Source organism: Cnephaeus nilssonii, assembly GCF_951640355.1.
Source record: "Cnephaeus nilssonii genome assembly, chromosome: 10".
NCBI classification, from domain to species: Eukaryota; Metazoa; Chordata; class Mammalia; order Chiroptera; family Vespertilionidae; genus Cnephaeus; species Cnephaeus nilssonii.
The window spans coordinates 14,259,533-14,278,968 of NC_137081.1; the positions used below are offsets into that span (position 1 = coordinate 14,259,533).

Genomic DNA, 19,436 nt, shown 5'->3' on the forward strand with positions numbered 1-19,436 from the left:
GATGAGGTCACGAAAGTAACAGGAAGGGAGGCAGATCACGCAGGGCCTCGTCGGTCCTGTTTTGAAAAGGCTTTGGGCAAAAGCGGTGAAGGGATTAAGCACAAATTGGTAGTTACAAAATAGTCACAGGGATGTAAGAACGGCATAGGAAATATAGTCAGTAATACCTGAGTATATTATTGACTACAATACAGTGAGGAGGCCAACACAATATCCAGGTGGAGGCTGGTGGCTGGCATCTGGCTGAAACCACCCCAGACACCCTCAAGCCACCTGCAGACACGGCCCGCCACCAGGGAGCACTCCCCGACTCGCTCTGTGATAGTCTCTGAAGAGCCTTATCCTGGCGTTCCCGCCCCACAGGTGCAGGTTTCTAGACCAGAAACAAAAATACTCAGAGAGCCAGTCACACTAGTGAAGCATTTACTTTGTGCCAATCAGTGAGCTAACAGATTTCCACACACATCTCATTTGATCATCAGTATGCAATGAGTGCGACTGTTTCCCTGTGTTAGAGGGAAATTGCAGTTTCGAAGTTAAGCAACTTGCCCAAGGTCACTCAGCTAGTGGAAGTTAAAAAGACGTGTCAAAACCGAGTATCCTTCTAAACCTGTGGGCTTCACCACACTGTGTCACTATACCAGCCAGTGAAGTTTGTGTTTGTTTTAATATATATATTTTTTTATTGATTTGAGAGGAAGGGGGAGAGAGAGAGAGAGAGAGAGAGAGAGAGAGAGAGAGAAACATCAATGATGAATCATTGATAGGCTGCCTCCTGGGGATCAAGCCCGCAACCTGGGCATGTGCCCTTGACCGGAATCGAACCTGGGACCCTTCAGTCCACAGGCTGACACTCTATCCACTGTTCCACACTAGCGAGGGCGGCCAGCCAGTGAAGTTTTGCATGAAGCCCTTGTTCCCCGGAGGAAACAGACGCGGCCTCAGCTCCCCTCCGGGTCAACTCCTCTGTTACTAGCAGCAGAGGGACGTCCGTGTCGTGGAAAGAAGAAAACGTGGGCTGCCGTGTCTGACGAGCCTCATTTGAGCCTCAGGGGCCCGAGGATCAGGACTTCAGAGAGTGGCTTAATCTCCTGGGACCCGTTTCATGTGAAAGATGAAACTGAAGAATAATACCTAACACCCACGGGACTGCCTCAGGGCTAACCCCGAAGAACAAAAGGCAGGGTAGCAGCAAGCGCTCGTCAGTGGCCAGGTGTTGTGTCTCCAGACAGAAGCCTACATCGGTTTCCAAGTACTTTACCCACCACCTGCCCAGGCTCCCCATTACATTTTGGAAGGAAAATTTCAACAGAGAAAGGAATACAGAAGAAGAAGATAGGAGGAGGGCAGAAATCAGTGAGGTGTCGGCATCATCCTCACCTGCAGGCTCTCGGGCCAGACCTTCCTGTTAGAACTGCATTCTAACAGGAGCCCCAAGTGACAATATTGAAGTGTGAATATTACACATGGAATCTCAGAAGCTGGTCTATTCCATCATTGCCTAACGCAAACTATATGAGCCAGATGTTATAGAAATAATGATGAATAATGAATAAAGAAAAATCAAATACTAATGAGGCTTAAAAATACTCCAGGCCTAAATTAATGTCTGTATACCAAACAAACAAACAAATGACAAACCTTGATATTAATTCAAAACTGTATACCATTAAAACAATTTTTTAGTAGCAGGGCCAACTTTGCAATAGGGGAAAAAGACTACCTGCTCTAACCACCTCCAGGGTTAAATCCAACAGTGTATGGGAAAGCACCTAAATTGTAAAAAAAACAACTATGTACATGAATAAGACAATTCTCTTTGAAATCAAGTCACCTTCAGATCATACTATCAGCATCATGAAATTGAGGGGGCAAAGCAATCTTCATGAGAAGTGTAAATAACAAGATAAGATGGGGGGGAGGGCAACTTGCAGGGCTCAGTGGTTGAGTGTCGACCTATGAACCAAGAGGTCACTGTTCAATTTCCGGTCAGGGCACATGCCTCAGTTGTGGGCTCGATCCCCAGTGTGAGGAGTGCAGGAGGTGGCTGATCAATGATCCTCTCTCATCACTGGCATTTCTCTCTCTCTCCCTTCCTCTCTGATCAATAAAAATATATTTTGAGAGAGAGAGTGAGGGAGGGAGAAAGAAGAATTTAGCCTTGTTAGATTGGAGTTAAACGCACCAGCGGGTAGGCCATAACTCCTAATAAAGAAATACGGGGGCAGAAAAAGAATCCAGTCTGGGGTGACACACAGTGGGTTTTACATCAAGAAAACAGCAGACGCACCTCTCGACGAGCTCCACTCACAAGGGCTCGAGCTCGCGCGCCACACTCACCCAGCAGGGCAGCCACGATGCCCACCAGCCCCGTTCCAGCACCCAGCTCCACAGCAGAGCGGCCCCTGAGCTCCAGGGCTCCCATCTCCAGGTACGTGGAGAGGACGACAGCCTGCGTCCAAACACAGGGGGTTATGAGGACGTCAACAAGTGCTGGAGTTTCCGGGGGGCTCTGCGCCGGCAGGAGACATCCTCGCACCCCTCTCCCTCTGCCAGGGTCAACGCCCAGGCGAACAGCACGCAGGGAGGTGACCGCCCAGAGCAAGCGCGGCTCAGCGTCCCACAGAGCGGCTGCCCCGGTGACGGGGACGGCAGTGGTCCACGACACCGCCCACAGGACACAGGGTGCTGCCGAATCTGGGACGATTCGTTCCTTAGGTGTCACTGCTCACACTCGAGGCTGCCGAGCCTCCCTGGCATGAACAGTCTCTGTGATTCTGCCGAAGGGCATGTCCAGTTTCTAAACCGAGCTCAAGGCAGCAAGGCCACGCCGCCGCCCAGGAGGAAAAGCGGAGCAGCACCCGAGGCTCCCGGAGCCGCGTGCCTCCCTCTGGGCATCACCCGGCAGGAGCCCTCGCCACGCGTTACTGGGCATCAAAGGGTGAGTGTTAGCCACATGCTGGACACCTGGCCTGTGAGTCAGCATTCGCATACAATGCTACAGGAGCACGGTCCACTGCTGACATGGTTTTAAAATCGTTGGTTTTCATGGCCACTTACTATTGGTCTAGTCAGCATTTGCTCTTATCCGTGAGCACTTAGGAGGTGCACCCATTCCTCGCTAGTGTCTATCTTTACTACTTGGTCTAGGAAAACTTTTCATGTAGTTACCTTAGACTAGGTTCCTTGAAGTATTACTCGGTTAGGACATATTGATTTTTATTTCTAAATGTGCCTCTAACTTCCTTAATACTTCCTACAGGGAAGGGCAGTTGGGGGGGGACCAGGCCTGCAGGGGAGAGCAGTTGTGGGGGGACCAGGCCTGCAAGGAAGGGCAGTTGGGGGCGATCAAGCCTGCAGGGGAGGGCAGTTAGGGGTGACCAGGCTGGCAGAGGAGGGAAGTTGGGGGCGACTGGGCCTGCAGGGAAGGGCAGCTGCGGGGGACCCAGGCCTGTAGGGGAGAGCATTTGGGGAGACCAGGCCTGCAAGGAAGGGCAGTTGGGGGCGATTAAGCCTGCAGGGGAGGACAGTTAGGGGTGACCAGGCCGGCAAAGGAGGGAAGTTGGGGGCAACCGGGCCTGCAGGGAAGGGCAGCTGCAGGGGACCCAGGCCTGCAGGGGAGAGCAGTTGGGGGGACCAGGCCTGCAGGGGAGGGCAGTTGTGGGGGACCAGGACTGCAGGCTTAATGGAGAGAGCATCGGCCTGTAGACTGAAGGGTCCCGGGTTTGATTCCAGTCAGGGGTACATGCCTGGGTTGCGGGCTCGATCCCCAGTAGGGGATGTGCGGGAGGCAGCTGATCAGTGATTCTCATCATTGATGTTTCTCTCTCTCTCTCCCTCTCCCTTCCTCTCTGAAATCAATAAAAAAATATTTTTTAAAAAAGAAAACACATGATCTTCACTTAGGGCTTTGTCATTTTACAATATCCTTTGTGCAGTACTTTAACTTCCCTCAACTTTCCTTTACCCACCCCTAAAATGCAGTCTCTTTTGGGGAAGACGATCAGGAAAGTGAGTCTAGTGGAGAGATTATTTTTGGAGGGGATGGGGTCATGAAGATATTTAAAAAATTGAGCATGGTGATGGTTGCACCACTCTGAATTTACTTTAAAAAAGCAGTTCAATGTACACTTTAGTTGACATGTACAGTATATGAATTATATCTCAACAAAGCTGCTCTTTTATTTCTTTTTAAATAAAGACCAGTCTTGTAATCAATTGCAGATGTTTTCAGAGGCCCCCCACTTCCCCCCCCCCCCCCTAGGATTTGCTTACCGCGTCCCAAACCACGGCTGTGACTCCCAGTTGCCTCCAGTCCTGGTGGATCTGGATGGTGTGGTTTGCGAAGGAGAAGGTGGCAAGAGGCTTGTGGAATTTCTGCAACCCCATTCCCGCCGTCTCCTCATAGGGCACCAGGGCCATTTTCACTGTGCCAGCTCTCTGCTTCCTTTAACCTGTTGGGCAAAAGAATCCTGCGTGCTCTGGCCAGAAAGTGCAGTCTCTCTTCGCAGGCCTGAATGCTTTCTTTAAGGTCGTTTTATGGATTCAAAGGAATAAACAGAGATGTGGAAAGCTTTTGTCGAATTCCTTTTACATGGTTCTTCCGGTCTCATGGGAAGTGAGATGTGGCTCTGAATTCATCCCAAAGGGTGTCTTTGGCAAAAGAACCCAGAACGGCACAACTCCTGCAGGATGCCCTCCACACTTCGCTGTCAGGACTTGGGGGCGGGGGGGGGGGGGGGGGGGGGGGGGCTTGAGGGTGAGCGAGGCGGCAGGGTGTTTCTGCTGTTTTGTTTTGGTCTTGCCTCCACCCCCGCCCCGGTGGTGCGCTCACTGGTGACAGCCACAGACCGCGCCTGCACTGAGACCGGCTCCATGGTCCTACTTTTTGGAGGACGGTGCACGCACTCCCACCTCCCGGAGACTGGCAGGGAGACACGGGCGGCTTCCGAGTCGCTCTCGGAGAGAGCGCGGCCCTAGGTCCTGAACAGACTCGGTCGCCTCCCCGGGGGCCCCCAAACCGGCCGCCGCCCGCCCCTCTACAGCGCCCACAGGCGCGCACTTCCTTCCCGCGGGCCCCGGAGCTCCCGGAATCGGGGTGGAGGTGGGAGGCGGCGGAGGGGTCCACAGGGCCCTTGGGGACCCCAGGCCAAGCGGGACGCCCACCCACCCCGGGGTGCCGGGAGCTGCCTGGAGAAGGGCCAAAGGTGCGCCAGGCCGCCCCGGAGCGGGGCCCGGACACACTGGGTCCCGAGGCGCGGCCTGGCCGCTACTTACCTCCGGAGCGGCCCGCGCGGTGCGCGCTGCGCTCCCCGCCCCCAGCGGCTGCGGAGACGCCGGGGCAGGCGGGCGAAGGGCGGAGACGCCGGGCGGGGGCGGTGCAGGCGGCGGCGGCGGAGGGCGGGCCGGCCCGACACGCGTTTCCGGATTCCCAGCCGCTGGGACAGGTGCCCGCGGTCGCTGGGGGCGCGAGGCCGGCGCGCGCTGCGCTGACCGGGAGGGGCGGGAGGGGCGGGAGGGACGTGGGATGCTGCCTGCGGGGTGGTCGGCCCGCACCCCGGGGCCCAGGGTATTCGGCTACCAAGTCAGTGTCCGCCGCCAGGGCAGCGCTGGCGGAGAGCGAGGTGCACAGGGGCTGGGGACGCTCGGGCGGCCGGTGAGAGGGAGGCCCCCAGCGCGGCCCTGGCTGCGCTCGCGTGCTGCTTCCCCGCTTCTGTGCGCGCGTTCTCGTGTCTCTGGGTGCGGGCATGCCTTGGTTGGACAGGTGGCCGTTGGCAGGTGTAGGACAAGGTTCACACGCGGCACCAATTGAGGTCAGAGCGCAGACGCGTAGCCGACCCTGGGCGCCCGGCCTGGGCTGTCTGTAGAACGGGGGTGCCACTGGGACCCGGCCCCGACCTTGCCCCGGCGGAGGCTGCAGTGAGCACCCCAGGGTGTGAGCACACGGGGAGGGGGGCAGACTCCAGCTTTCCTTTTCTGCTTCGACCCTGACCCCCGGTTCCTTCACCCCACCCGCCGCCGCTCTCACGGAGTCTCACCCGGGCTGAACGTTAGAGGGAATGAACGCGAGTGCTTTTCCACCCCCGGTACTCAGCTCCGGGAACGCCTCCTGCCGTGTGTGGTGTCGCTGGGACCCCGCACGGGTATTTTGAAGAGCTTTCCGGGTGATTCCGGAGCCGCCGCGAGGCCTGACGCACCCCCTCTCCCATCCCGCAGGGGGCGCGCCAGGCCTCTCCCGGTTTCCTTAACGGTCCAGCCGGAGGCTGGGCCTGGGGCGCAACTGAACTTTGAAGGTCTCCAGTGAAGGTCCTTATTTTTTTTAATTTTTTGCTTTGCTGAGTTTCTTTTTATTTATTTTTAATATTTTATGGGGTATCTTTTTGAGAGCTGCTTTAAGTTCACAGCAAAACTGGAGAGATGATGCTGAGATTTCCCATGCACTCCCCCTGCCCCCACACGTGCATAGCCTCCCATTATCAACATCCCCACCAGAGAGGTACATTTGTTACAATCCATGGACCTAACAGACACATTAACACGCCAAGACCAGTTTGCATGAGGGTTCATGCTTGGTGTTGTACATTTTATGAGCTTGGACAACTGTATAATGACGTATACCCACCATTATGTTATCATGCACCGTAGTTTCGCTGCCCTAAAAACCCTCTGTGCTCTGCCTCTTCAGCTCTCTCTCCTCCACAACTCCTGGCAACCACTGATCTTTTTACTCTTTTCATAGTTTTGCCTTTCCCAGAATGTCATATAGTTGTAATCATATATAATACATAGCCTTTTCCAATTGGCTTCGTGAACGTAGTAGTATGCATTTAAGGTTCCTCTATGTCTTTTCATTGTTTAGTAGCTCATTTCTTTTTAGTGCTGAATAACATTTCATTGTGTGGATGTACCACGGTTTATCCACTTACCACATAAAGAGCATATTGGTTGCTTCCAGGTTTCGGCAATTGTGAATAAAGCTGCTATAAACATCCATGCGCAGGCTTTGGTGTGCACCTAAGTTCTTTTACTCCTTTGGGGAGCCACCAGGGAGCATGATTGCTGGATCATATAGTAGGAGTGTTTTTAGTTTTCTAAGAGACTGCCAAACTGTTTCCCAAAGTGCTCATACCGTGTGGCCTTCCCACCAGCAATGAATGAGAGTTCCTGCTGCTCCTCAGCCTCACCAGCATTTGGTGGTGTCAGTGTTTTGGATTTTGGCCGCCTTATTAGGTCTGTAGTGGTATTTCATTGCTGTTTTTATTTTGTTTTCTTAATATATTTTTATTGATTTCAGAGAGGAAGGGAGAGGGAAAGAGAGATAGAAACCTCAATGATGAGAGAGAATCATTGATTGGCTGCCTCCTGCGCTCCCCCCACTGGGGATCCCGCCCACAACCCAGGCATGTGTCCTTAATTGGAATCAAACCCTGGACCCTTCAGTCCACAGACCGATGCTCCATCCACTGAGCCAAACCGGCTAGGGCTACTTTGCAATTCCTTAATGACATATGATATGGAGCATTTTTTTCCAGTATTTGATATGTAATTGACATATAACATTGTATTAGTTTAAGGTGTACAACACAGTGATTTGATATATGCATATGTTGCAAAATTATCACCATAATAAGTTTAGTTAACATCTATCACTCACAGTTACAATTTTTTCCTTGGGCTGAGAACTTTTAAAATCTACTCATAGCAAGTTTCAAATATACAATACAGTATTGTTAACTAGTCACCATTCTATACATTACATCCCCAGAACTTATACCTGGAAGTTTGTACCTATGCTCATCTCCCCCACCCGCCAACCTCCACCACTGACAACCACTAATCTGTTCTCTATTTCTGTTTGATTTTTTGTTTTAGGGGTGTGTGTTTTTTAGATTCCACATATTAGTGAGATCAAACACTATTTGTCATTCTCTAACTTACTTCATTTAACATAATGCCTTCAAGATCATCCATATTGTCACAATCCTTTTTTATGGCTGGAAGTCTGTGTGGTGTGTGTGTGCATGTATGCGCACACGCTTGCACGTGCACTCGTGTGTGTGTGTGTGTGTGTGTATGTGTGTGTCACACACCACATTTTCTTTTTTTTAAAACATATTTTATTGATATTTTTACAGAGAGGAAGAGAGAGGGATAGAGAGTTAGAAACATCGATGAGAGAGACACATCGATCAGCTGGTTTCTGCACACCTCCTACTGGGGATGTGCCTGCAACCAAGGTACATGCCCTTGACCGGAATAGAACCTGGGACCTTTCAGTCCGCAGGCTGATGCTCTATCCACTGAGCCAAACTGGCTAAGGCAACACACACCACATTTTCATCCATTCATCTGTTGATGGAGCTTAGATTGTTTCCGTATCTTGGCTATTGTAAATAATACTGCAGTGAACATAGGGGTGCAGATATCTCTTCGAGATAGTGAATTTATTTCCTTCAGATATATACCTAGAAGTGGGATTGCTGGTCTTATGTTAATTCTGTTTTTAATATTTTTTAAATCTTTATCTGAGGATATGTTTTATTGATTTTTAGAGAGAGGGGAAAGGAGAGAGAGAAGAAGAAAGAGGGAGAGAAAGATTGATCAGTTGCCTCCCTTATCTACCTTGACTGGGGATAGAACCCACAATCTAGGTATGTGCCCTGACCAGAAATCAAACCTGCAATCTTTTGGCGTACAGGATTATGCTCCAACCAACTGAGCCACCTGGGAGTCATGCTGGGGCACAATTTAAAAGTAAATTATTTTTGATTGTTTGAGGTATCTCCATACTGGTTTCCATAGTAGTTGTACCAATTTACATTTCCACCAATAGTGCACAAAGATTCCCTTTTCTCCACACCCTCACCAACACTGTTTTCACTTGTCTTTTTTATGATAACCACTCTAACAGGCATGAGGTGACAGCTCATTGTGATTTTGGTTTGCATTTCCCTGGTGATTAGTGATGTTGATAACCTTTTCGGGTACCTTTTTCGTGTATCTGTTAAGCACCATTTCACGTACCAAATGGTTTGGACCATTTTAAAATCTGATTGTCTTCATATGACTGAATTTTAAGAGTTCTTTGTACATATTGGATAACAGTCCTTTATCAGATGTGTATTTTGCAGATGGTTCCTCCCAGGGTGGTGTGCCTTTTGTCTGTTCTTTCACTCATACCACACTTGATTGCTGTAGCTTCATAGGAAGACTGAGGTCAGGTAGTATCAGTCCTCCAACTTGATTCTTCGCATTTGATGTTACCATTTTTTTCTTTTTCTTTTTTTATTGTTTAACGTATTACATATAGTAGTACATATATCTCCTTTTTCCCCCCCATTGATGTTACCATTTTTTCTTTATTGATCTTCTTTCTCTTTCCTTTTTCTCTCCTAGTATTGTCTTTCTCTTACCTCCTCTACCTCTCTGTGCTGCTTATCCCTCTCAACTTTCTTTTTTTTAACCTCTCTTTTTCTTATTTTTCCCTCGTTTTGTCCTTTTCCTTTGGGGAGCCATCCTGGGACACAAGAATAAAGTATGTGCTTTGGAGCCAGAGAAAAAGCAAATTTTAATATCGCCTCTGACAGTTTAATTGGGATGACTTTGGGTAATTACTAAACCTTCCTGGATCCCAGGTCCCTCACCCACCAAGCCTGGCTCAGGGATTCTGGCCCCCCCCCCCTCCTCCATCCTTCTCCCCGTCTCCATTGCTTCTGCTGAAATCATCCATAGGACTTTATAAGACAAAACCTTCCCAGCCTCTCCAGCATTCTACAAACGTAGGACATTTGCCTCATCGTATTTACTTGCAGTTTATCTGGAAAGTTATTTACTTTTTCTCAACCATAATAGGCAAGCATGTCCTGAGTCCAGCAGAGGTTCTAACTGCCTGTACCAATTGGCTCCGGGAGCAGCAAATAGAATGCTTAGAAACATATGCAGCTTGTATGGCAGTGTAGACACTGAGTGGAGCTCTGTTTTTATCAAGATAAACCAAGAATAGCCCGTGGTTCCCTGTGAATACTTGAAAATAAAATTTTTAATCCTCAAAAAAAGCTGGGTATAAGATAGATTGTATTATTCAATCACGCAGTCCACCTTCTCCATGGGCCTTGGTGTCCCTGCCTGAGGAAGGGAGATCTCCCCGTCCTGTTGAGGTTAGGCTTGGCCATGTGACTTTCTTTGGCCAATGGCATGTGGGTGGAAATGACCTCTGTCTCCTCTGAGCAGTAACATGAGGTGTCGGGCAAAGCGGAGTCATTGCTCCTTTTCCCTGTGCCCAAGAGCTGCGTGTCCCAGATCGGGGTATTCCCTGACCCTGGGCCCCCAGCTGCAGAGCTGCAGCTGACCTGTGACATACGTGAGCCGTGAGAGACAGGTAAACCTTTGTCGAGGTAACCATTGAGGTTTGGGCGTCACCACTGCAGGATGACTCAGCAGGGGCTGACAGAACACAGATGTGAAAGAAATGTCAAAAACCAGGCAGAAGTTTTCGGGATGGGTGGCTTTGTTTAGCTTCTCGGCGAAGGAGACTCATTTTCGGAGCTCGGCCTCGTTCATCATGACTCCTCATTGCCCTACACCTGGGCCCCCAGGGCCAGCATCGGCCTAAGACTACTGACCACCTTTATCCAGCTGTGATTCTAAGGCTTGAAGACAGTTCACAGTCTTGCTGGGATGTGGGAAAAGGTAGGCTCACCCTTTGTGTTATCTGTCATTCCCAAGTCCAGCTTAATCGTAACGTACCAGTCTGTAAATGATGTGCTTTTTCCTTTAGCAGGGGCACAGGGCTTCTCCCCTGCTCCTCGCCTGGACCCAGACAACTGAAAAGGGGGCGGGAGGGGGCATCTCCATCCTCGTGTTTTCCCTGGGCACCCTCGGGCTATTGGACTCCCCCTACCTCCTCAGCCCTGAAGGGGGAGCAGGCTTTAGGGTGGCGGTAGACTATAAAGAGTGCACCCAGAACCTTTGGTGGATAGCTTTCTATTTTTATCCCCCAGCTAAACTGGCCTTTCCCCAATCATATGGCACCTCACCAGAGCAAAATGGTAGAAGGCACATATTCTCTCCCTCCTGCCTTCTGGATCCAGTCTATGTCTGAGGTCACAGTAGAAGCAGCCGCCTTGGTACAAGGTGACCCCACCCTCGGCCAGGGGTGGGTTCCTAACCCAGGCTGGGTAAATCAGTTTCTCCGCAGAGTGAGAATTCAGAGCGGCTGTTGGACATCTGTTGTTGATATGATCTTTATTAGCCCAACATCGATTTCCATTGTGTTGGTAGCATTTCTCTTCGGCTCATGGTCAAAAGCTCAGTATCTGGGGCCCAAGAGTCTACGTCACTCACATCCCAGCTCTGCAACTCCCTAGCTGTGAGGCCTTGTGGGTAAGACACGCTCACCTGTGCCTCCATTTCCCCATCTATAAGATGGGGATAATGTGCCTTAGCTGGTTTTGCTCAGTGGATAGTGTCAGCTTGCAGACTGAAGGGTTCCAGGTTCAATTCCTGTCAAAGACACATGCTTGGGTCACAGGCTCGATCCCCAGTAGGGGGTGTGCAGGAGGCAGCCAATCAATGATTCTCATCACTGATGTTTCTCTCTCTCTCTCTCCCTTCCTCTCTGAAACCATAAAAATATATTTAAATAAATAAATAAGAAGGGGATAATGTGCTGACTAAATTAGTACACAGATAGTAAACCGAGGTTGAAATGAGTTACTTTATCTAAAGTGCTTAAGACGGTGCCCAGCAAACAGTAAACGTCCTGCAGCAGGAGCTCTTCCTGTTAGGTGTTTGGGTGGGGCTGCCCTCAGCCCGGGCTCCAGTCCCAGGTGCATGTCACAGGCCTGGCCAATGAGCATTTCCTTGTCTCTGGCCCCCGGTGGTTCCGAAGTGGGCAATGTGACCAAAGCTGGGCTTACCCGCCATCCATCCCGAGACTCGCTGGGACTCTCAGAGAACCCGAGTGTCCGGGAAGGATAGAAGCCAGCGTTCCTGTAGGTCACCTTGTCCCAAGAGGGCTGAACCAGCAGCGAGCGGAGCCGGCACAGGTGCAAGTGGAGGGAGAAGCGGCCTCCTTCGTGCCCTGTGAGCACCTGGACCCAGCTGGCTGGGGATGTTTAGTTATTTGAACCATTAAACTCCCTAATGAGCTTAAGCCGGCCTGCGCTGCTTTTACTGTCCCCTGATTCTGATTCCTTCCGTCTGGACTGGTCCCTGAACGGAGGGGATGGGAAGTGGCTGTGTGCGAGTCCCTCCGTGTGCTGAGTATGGGACAGAGCAGCCGGAGCAGAGGGGCCGCGCTCCAGGTGGCTCCTGTCCCGAGCCTTTCGTGGCTGCACCTGGGCTCCCAGGACCTATGGGACACCGTGTAACCCGATCATAAACTTCCCTTTCTTGCTTAAGCTGGCTTGCATGCCTGATTTAGGCAACCAGAATTCTAACGGCCAGTATGTTTTCTGTTGTTTGTCCTTAGGAAGTAATGAAGACAAACACAAATATTCTGTAAGGTCCTTGTATATAATTTGGTGATGGCGAACTTTCTATCATATTTGCCAAACAGCAACTTTGATCCTAAGAGATGGGCCTGTGTTTGAACGACAAATGTCTCCTCTTCAGACTCACTGTCAGCAGATAACTTGAGCTAACACAGCAGATAACTTGAGTTGGAAGCATGAGTTGGCTGCACCTTTCCTGTCTGTTCTAGAATGAAGAACCGGCCCCTTCTCGTCCCCCCAGCACCTCCACACACCCAGCCTGGGAGTTCTGTCCCCTCCCCAGTCCTGAAGAGGCTTGTCCCCAACCTGTTCCTTCAATGACTTCTTTTTGCCAAACAACTCCAAGAGTCCCGTTATCTCAAAATTCGGGGTTTTAAGAGGGGTGCATGCTTACTGCCTTTGGGTTTGTGGGAGAGGAACAACCTTTCTACCCTCAAGGTTCTCCTGGCTGATCTAATAATCACACAGACATGAGACAGAGCAGCAAGAGAAAATAACCAAGTTTAATACATGCATATGGATGGGAACCTTACATACACGAGAGAGTCAGAGACCTCCCCCCCACACACACACATGCACAAGAGGTTCAGAGATAGCAAGGGGGGCTGAGGTGTAGAAGACATCTCAAGATCTCAAGTTAGGGATGAGGTTGGGTGCTTTAGGGACCACAAAGGATCATTGCAGGATGATAAGAACAGATGCTTAGTAAATAGACGTTTTTGTGCCGTATAGATTAGTCACGGCTCCTAATTTAAGGTCTAAGTACTTAAGAGAGAAATTTCTTGAGCCTGCGGCTAATGTGCATTTAGCTCAAAACAGCCTTCATGCAACGGGGGCACATCTTGGGGTTCCTCGTCCTGAACCCCCACTGGTTCTCACTGCTGTCTGCCTTCTGCTCTCTGGCCCTACTGAGATAATACCTCACAGCTACTTCTGGCCAATGCCTTGGTCCCAGATACCAGGCTTCTCTGCGGCCTTGGACTTAAAGAGGGCCTTAAGTTATGGGGGCTTTTGTGCAGGGTGTTGGGGCACCAGCCTCTGGTCTTGCCCCTCTCTGTCGCCTCCACTCTGCCTCTCAGCTCCCCTGGTTACTGCAGCTCCTCAGAAAGCTGGCCTTTTCTTCCTACCCTCTTGCCTGCTTACCAGCTTTCCTGCAACTTCAGCTTCAGTGTATTCAAAAGTACCATCTCCACCCCGGCTGGTGTGGCTCAGTTGGTTGGAGCGTCATCCCATACACTGAAAGGTTGTAGGGTTGATTCCCAGTCAGGACACACGCCTAAACTGTAGGTTCAATCCAGTCAGGGCACCTATGGGAAGGCAATTGATCAATGTTTCTCTCTCTCTCTCTCTCTCTCTCTCTCTCTCTCTCTCTCTCTCTCTCTCTCTCTTCCCCTCTAAATGCAATAAGTATGTCCTCTGGTGAGGATTAAAAAAACAAAAAAACTATCACTTCCACTCAAGCCCAGGGCTCTGCTGAGCAGCCACCGGGGTGCAGTGGAAGAATGGGGAGTTTGAGATTACACAACTTGACCCCCAGCCCCACTTCTGCTCGTCCCTAATCAGGAAACCCTGGGCAAGTCACTGCAACTCCTTCACCGTATCTGTTTCCTTATCTGTAAATGGGAGTCAGAGGGCTGATTCCACCCCGTCGACATCCTTTCCTGCCTGTATGACCGCAACTAGTGAATTCTGTGCTGTGTTTCTGTGCCTCACTGTCGTCATCTGCAAAACAAGGGTCTTACCACTGTCAACGTAAGAAGTGTCCCAGCCTGCAGAGGATTTTTATGAATTTATTTGAGCCAAACTGACGACAATGGCCAGGAAGCACAATCTCAATGGATTGAGAAAACACTCCCGAGAATGGCAGTTTATTTTCACATTAGAATAAAAGGAGAAGGGTTACATGAAATCTATTGGTGGTAGATTAAGAGAGGAAGGAGAGCGGGGAATCTCAGGGACTGGGTAGAGAGTAAAATGGTGGGTACAGGATAGTTCATTTACGGCACAGACAGGTGGTATGCGGGGAAGCAGACAACAATGAGGGGTTCTGTGTGACCTCAGGCTCTGGTGCTCTGAGGGGTCTGGAAAAGCAGATTCCTCTGACATTTCAATGGTGATGTTATCTTAGATGCAAAAAGGCAACAGGCAGGCTCACTGAAGGCAGAGATGGACCTTCGTCCAGGAAGCGATGGGCCTAGGACGTGACTTCCTGCCCTGCCTCATGCTTAGTTAGGAATTTCTGTGTGCAGACCATCACCCGTGGTTACCTTCGGCCTCTGAGTTCGTAAGGCTGCCATGCAGGCCTCCCCCGAGCTTGTCAGGTTTGGGACGTGGCCCCTTCTTTACCCACACGTGACCCTGCCGGGCTCAATGTCAGGAGGAGGGAGGTTGTCACACGCTCAGTGCTTAGACCAGTGCTGGGCGCACAGGGAGCATTTACTAAATGATTGCTGTTGCTTAATTCCTCGTTGTTGTCTGCTGCTCTAGCTTTTTCCGGTCAGCAAGACTTGTAACCTCCCTGCCTTTCAGTGACTATATTTTTCTTTTTAAAAATTAATTCTTTTAATCCTCACCTGAAGATATGTTTTTATTGATTTTTAGAGAGAGGAGGAGGAGGAGGAGGAGGAAGAGGAGGAGGAGGAGGAGGAGAGAGAGAGAGAGAGAGAGAGAGAGAGAGAGAGAGAGAGAGAGAGAGAGAGAGAAACATGGGTCAGTTGCTTTCCACGCGTGCCCCAACCCGGGGAATCAAACTCTCAACCTAAGTATATGCCCTGAATGGGAATCGAACCTGCCACCTTTTTTTGTGCACAGGACGCCGCTCCACAAATGGAGCCACCCAGCCAGGGCTCAGGACCCATATTTTTCAGTCTGTTCACTCACGCTCAGGTGGCTGTGGTGACCAAAGTGTCTTCAAAGGACTGGCTTTGATAGTCATCCCCCACCCCCCGCCCCCTGGGAGAGTCCCGATTGCCCCTCTACTCAGCCTTCTCCTGACTCCTCCACGGCCCAGGCCGCTCGCTCTGGGGCCTGCCTCCGGCCAGAGGATGCTGTGAAGGACTTGCATGCTGCTCAGCCCATGAAGTCAGTGCATGTGTGGCCTGGGGCTGCCATAGCAAAGCACCACAAACCGAGCGGCCTATAAAACACACACCCATGCTCACAGGTGTGGAAGCTGGGGGTCTGAAGTCAGGGCGCAGGCAGGGCCATCCTGCCGGCAGGGATTCGAGGGAAGAACCGCTCCCTGCCTCTTCCAGCTTCTGGCTGTCCTTGGCACTCGGCTTGTGGCCACGTGACCCAAGCTCGGCCTCCATCCTCACGTGGCGGTCTTCTCCCTGCGTGTCTGCCTCTCCAACCTCCCGCTCTTTATTAGGACGCTAGTCATTGGATTCAGGGCCCCTCCTAATCCAGTGTGACCTCTTCTCTACTTCATTACATCCACAAAGACCCGATTTCCAAGTGAGGTCGCATTCACAGGTACCGGGTGTCAGGACTTCAACATGCCGTGTCAGGGGACATAATTCAGCCCACAGCAGTTAGCAACCAAAGCAGAAAGGAAAAATAAACGAGGGCAACATTTTAATGAAAATACCTTCTTTAAAACAAACAAACAAACAAACAAACTATGGCTTTGCTTTAAATTAACCATTTTAAAGTGGAAACCAGAGTAGGATAGTAGTTGGGAGCATGGGCCACTGAATCATATAGCACATGAGTTTAAATCCTGCAAAGATCACTTTCTTGCCTTTTGTAAAAACAAGAGTAATGCCCATGTCATTGGACAGTTGGGAGGTGGTGTTGGTAAATGAGCAAGCAGGCAGCACAGAGTTTGTGTTCTGATTGGGCTCCTGGAGGCTGGTGCCTGGGGCGGGGGGGGGGGGGCGGGGGGTGTCACTTAACCTCATTCAGCCACAGTGTCCCACCCATCTGTAAGATTCGAAGGCTCTTGGAATTTACCTCGGAGGCTTGCTGTGAGCCGTCAGTCATTGAAACAATCTCTGTAAAGGAAGATTTTTTTTTTGGGGGGGGGGAGGGGGGGCATGCCTGTGTTCTGGCCAGTAGGATGGCGGCCATAATGCCCCTGCCTGAAAGCCCTCCTCCCCGAGAGGTGCACCAGCTGGAGGCGCCGGGTCCCCGCGTCACTGGATTGTGACATGAGCAAGAAACAACCCTTCGTTGGGGTAAGCCACTGAGATTTGGAGCTTGTTCCCTGTCGCAGTGTAGCCTGGCCTGTCTTCGCTAACACACAAGGGCAGGTCCTCGGATGCAGTGGAAGGAGAGGGCTCTAAGGGAGCGGCGTTGGAAAGATTAGAAATTTAAAAGATTAAAAGGGTTAGGGTAGGTCGGAGAGGGGAAGGCAGTCCAAACAAGGGAATAGAAAATGCAAATACCTGCAGGCAGAAGAGAGAACCCATCCAGAGAGCAGCCGTGAGCCAGGGGAACTCAAACCCAGGACTGGAGCTTTGGAAGTACCCATGTCTGCATTATCACTACCAAGTCTTCTGTGTGAGTCCAGGAAACCTAGGGAACCCCAGGGGCGAGGCCGACTGCCCTTGCTGACACTAATGTGCAGCCAAAGAGGTATTGTCCTCGGGACATTCAAGAACCTTAAGGTCCCCCTGACCCGTTTGGCTCAGTGGATAGAGCGTCGGCCTGCGGACTCAAGGGTCCCAGGTTCAATTCCAGTCAAGGGCATGTACCTTGGTTGCAGGCACATCCCCAGTAGGGGGTGTGCAGGAGGCAGCTGGTCGATGTTTCTAACTCTCTCTCCCTCTCCCTTCCTCTCTGTAAAAAATCAATAAAATACATATTTTTTTAAAAAAAGAAGAAGCTTAAGGCATAAAGCTCAGTTGGTGCCACAGAAAGGGAACCATATATCGCCGCCTGGCATAACTCTTCACCACCCTTTCCCTAAGTTCTCCTCTAGCTTCTCAATGTCAGCGCTCTCATAGACCTCCCTCCCTGAGGACAGGCCAGAGCCGCCCAGGACTGCCCGGAGGGACCGTGCGGCACCAACAGCAGCCTTTGGACTCCCTGCTTGGCCAGCGCCCTCAGGCTCTCGCAGCTGCCTGGCAGCTGCTGCCCAGGCTCCCGCTCAGCGGCACCGCAGAAGCAGCAGCGTGGGCACACGTGTCCAGGCTCGGGTTCTGGTGGGGTTTGCAGTCACAGCCGTGCTCTTCAGAGAAGTGCTGAGTAAATGTTTGTTGATGAACGTGTGGGGGTGTTCAGAACCAGTCACTCCAAGCTATGCCTCAGTGGTATACAGATTACTCTGAGCTAAGGGCAATTTTAGCTTCAAATGTTAGATCAACCTCTGCCCCTCCCTTTCTGTCACCACCTGGAAGAACCCTGGTGCTTTGCCCATAATAAGAGATGAGCAGAGAGAACTTCTTTTGACCTCTCTGTAGGGCAGGACAAAGTTCTGTTTGTTCAGCCTCTGCTCTTCTTCCCACAATGACCCTTTGGAACCCCCAAGGCACCTTCCTTCATCCCCAGCTCAGGATGTCTTATGTGCCCATGTTCCCTTTCTGTCTCTGCATGTGGGGTCTCTGGCTCTCACGTATGTGGGTTTCCCATACATATGTATGTGTTAAAACGTGGTTATTTTCTCTTGCTGATCTGTCTCATCTCATATAAATGATCGGACCAGCCAGAGGAGCCTTGAGGGCAGAGGGAAGTTTGTTCCTCCTCCCCAAAGGCCGAGATTCGGTGCCATCACACCAAATTACTGCCACCTCACTGTAAGAGTTTTTAAGTTCAAATTCCACGTATTCGATGCCTTTGAGTCAACAATGCTGAAGAATTAGTCATCACTTGCATTTTTTTTGTACATGTTTCATTAAGCTGGGGGGTCAGTAAAATCCGCAGGTGTGCTATCCATTTGGGCAAGAAGCTATTGACTGTTCATCTTTTGATGCTGCCAAGAAAAGGGATGGCGTTGTTACCTGTTCAAAGTCCATGTGCCTGATGCTTCAAGAGGCCAAAACCCAAAATGTCAAAGGTTTGGAGTAAGGGAAGGGTTATTGATTCTCAAGGCGCCAACCGAGAAGATGGGAGCCCTAGTGGTACCTCAAATTCATCTTCAGAAAGTACAGCGTTCAGGCTTCTTTTATGCCCTGGGAAAGAGAAATGGGAGTGGTAAGAGGTGATCGGCCAAAGCAGACATCCGGGTGCCCCCGGGGTCTGAGGAAGATTGTCCTAATCGATGTGAGTCAAAACAAGTTCCTGTAAATCTTTGCTAACCGGTTCATACTTCCTTCATCTCCTCGAGCTACAAGCAGAATTCCTGTAACGATTAGCCTGTCTATATGCCAGACTGAGCGGAAGCCGTGAGCCTGAAGGCCAAGGGAACAAAGCAGGCTTCAACAAGATGCAGGGTTCAAGCATTTCGTTGTCTCAGAGCCTTTGCATACCCGGCATGTTAATTTGTGTGTAACTAGAAAAGTGTGTTTCCTGTTAAGTAAGTCAGACCAAAAGATACCATCAAAAAGAGAGCAGTAAATTATCAATTAAAAATGCTAGCTTTTAGTTCTAAAACAACTCATGTACGTACAGCAGGGCCCCTCCTCAGGTGACACAGGGCATTTGGAGTTCAGCTTTTCCGATGAGATGATGGGAGTGGATGCCTATGCAGGTGAGACTAGGGAGGATGCAGCCCTGAGGGGCCAGGCAGACAGATTTGGGCTGGGGATATATTTTGTTTGTTCCACACCAACTTGGCCCTAATTGTGTTTTGTTTGTTTAGTTTTATTGTCAACTTTTAAAGAGTAGGAAGATGTCAGATAAAAATCAAGATACCTGGCTTTCCTTGAAATTTTGAAATATCTGGGGAAAGTGGGTCTAAATGCCCACAAATGGAGGCAGAAGAAAGCAAAACAGGGAATCACTGGGACTGGATCAAGAACAAAATGGAAAGCCAGGCCAGTGTTGCTCAATGGTTGAACA

The 19,436-nt window shown here is 50.5% G+C and overlaps 1 protein-coding gene across 4 annotated transcripts in view; it reads right to left on the reverse strand.

The window, feature by feature from the left end:
- The window catches only part of METTL21A (methyltransferase 21A, HSPA lysine), a 40,520-nt gene extending 35,142 nt beyond the window's left edge, over positions 1-5,378 (reverse strand). For 2 of the 4 annotated variants that reach the window (XM_079782013.1, XM_079782011.1), the window contains exons 1-3: positions 5,278-5,378; positions 4,276-4,454; positions 2,341-2,452 (exon numbers count right to left, since the gene is read on the reverse strand). In XM_079782013.1, the coding sequence (XP_079638139.1) occupies positions 2,341-2,452; positions 4,276-4,422 (259 nt within the window). In that variant the 5' untranslated portion in view covers positions 4,423-4,454; positions 5,278-5,378. Of the gene's footprint in view, positions 1-2,290; positions 2,453-4,275; positions 4,455-5,170; positions 5,204-5,277 lie in introns of those variants that run through there. The other 2 variants (XM_079782012.1, XM_079782014.1) reach the window with 2 other exon arrangements.
- Between the last annotated feature and the right edge of the window lie 14,058 nt (positions 5,379-19,436).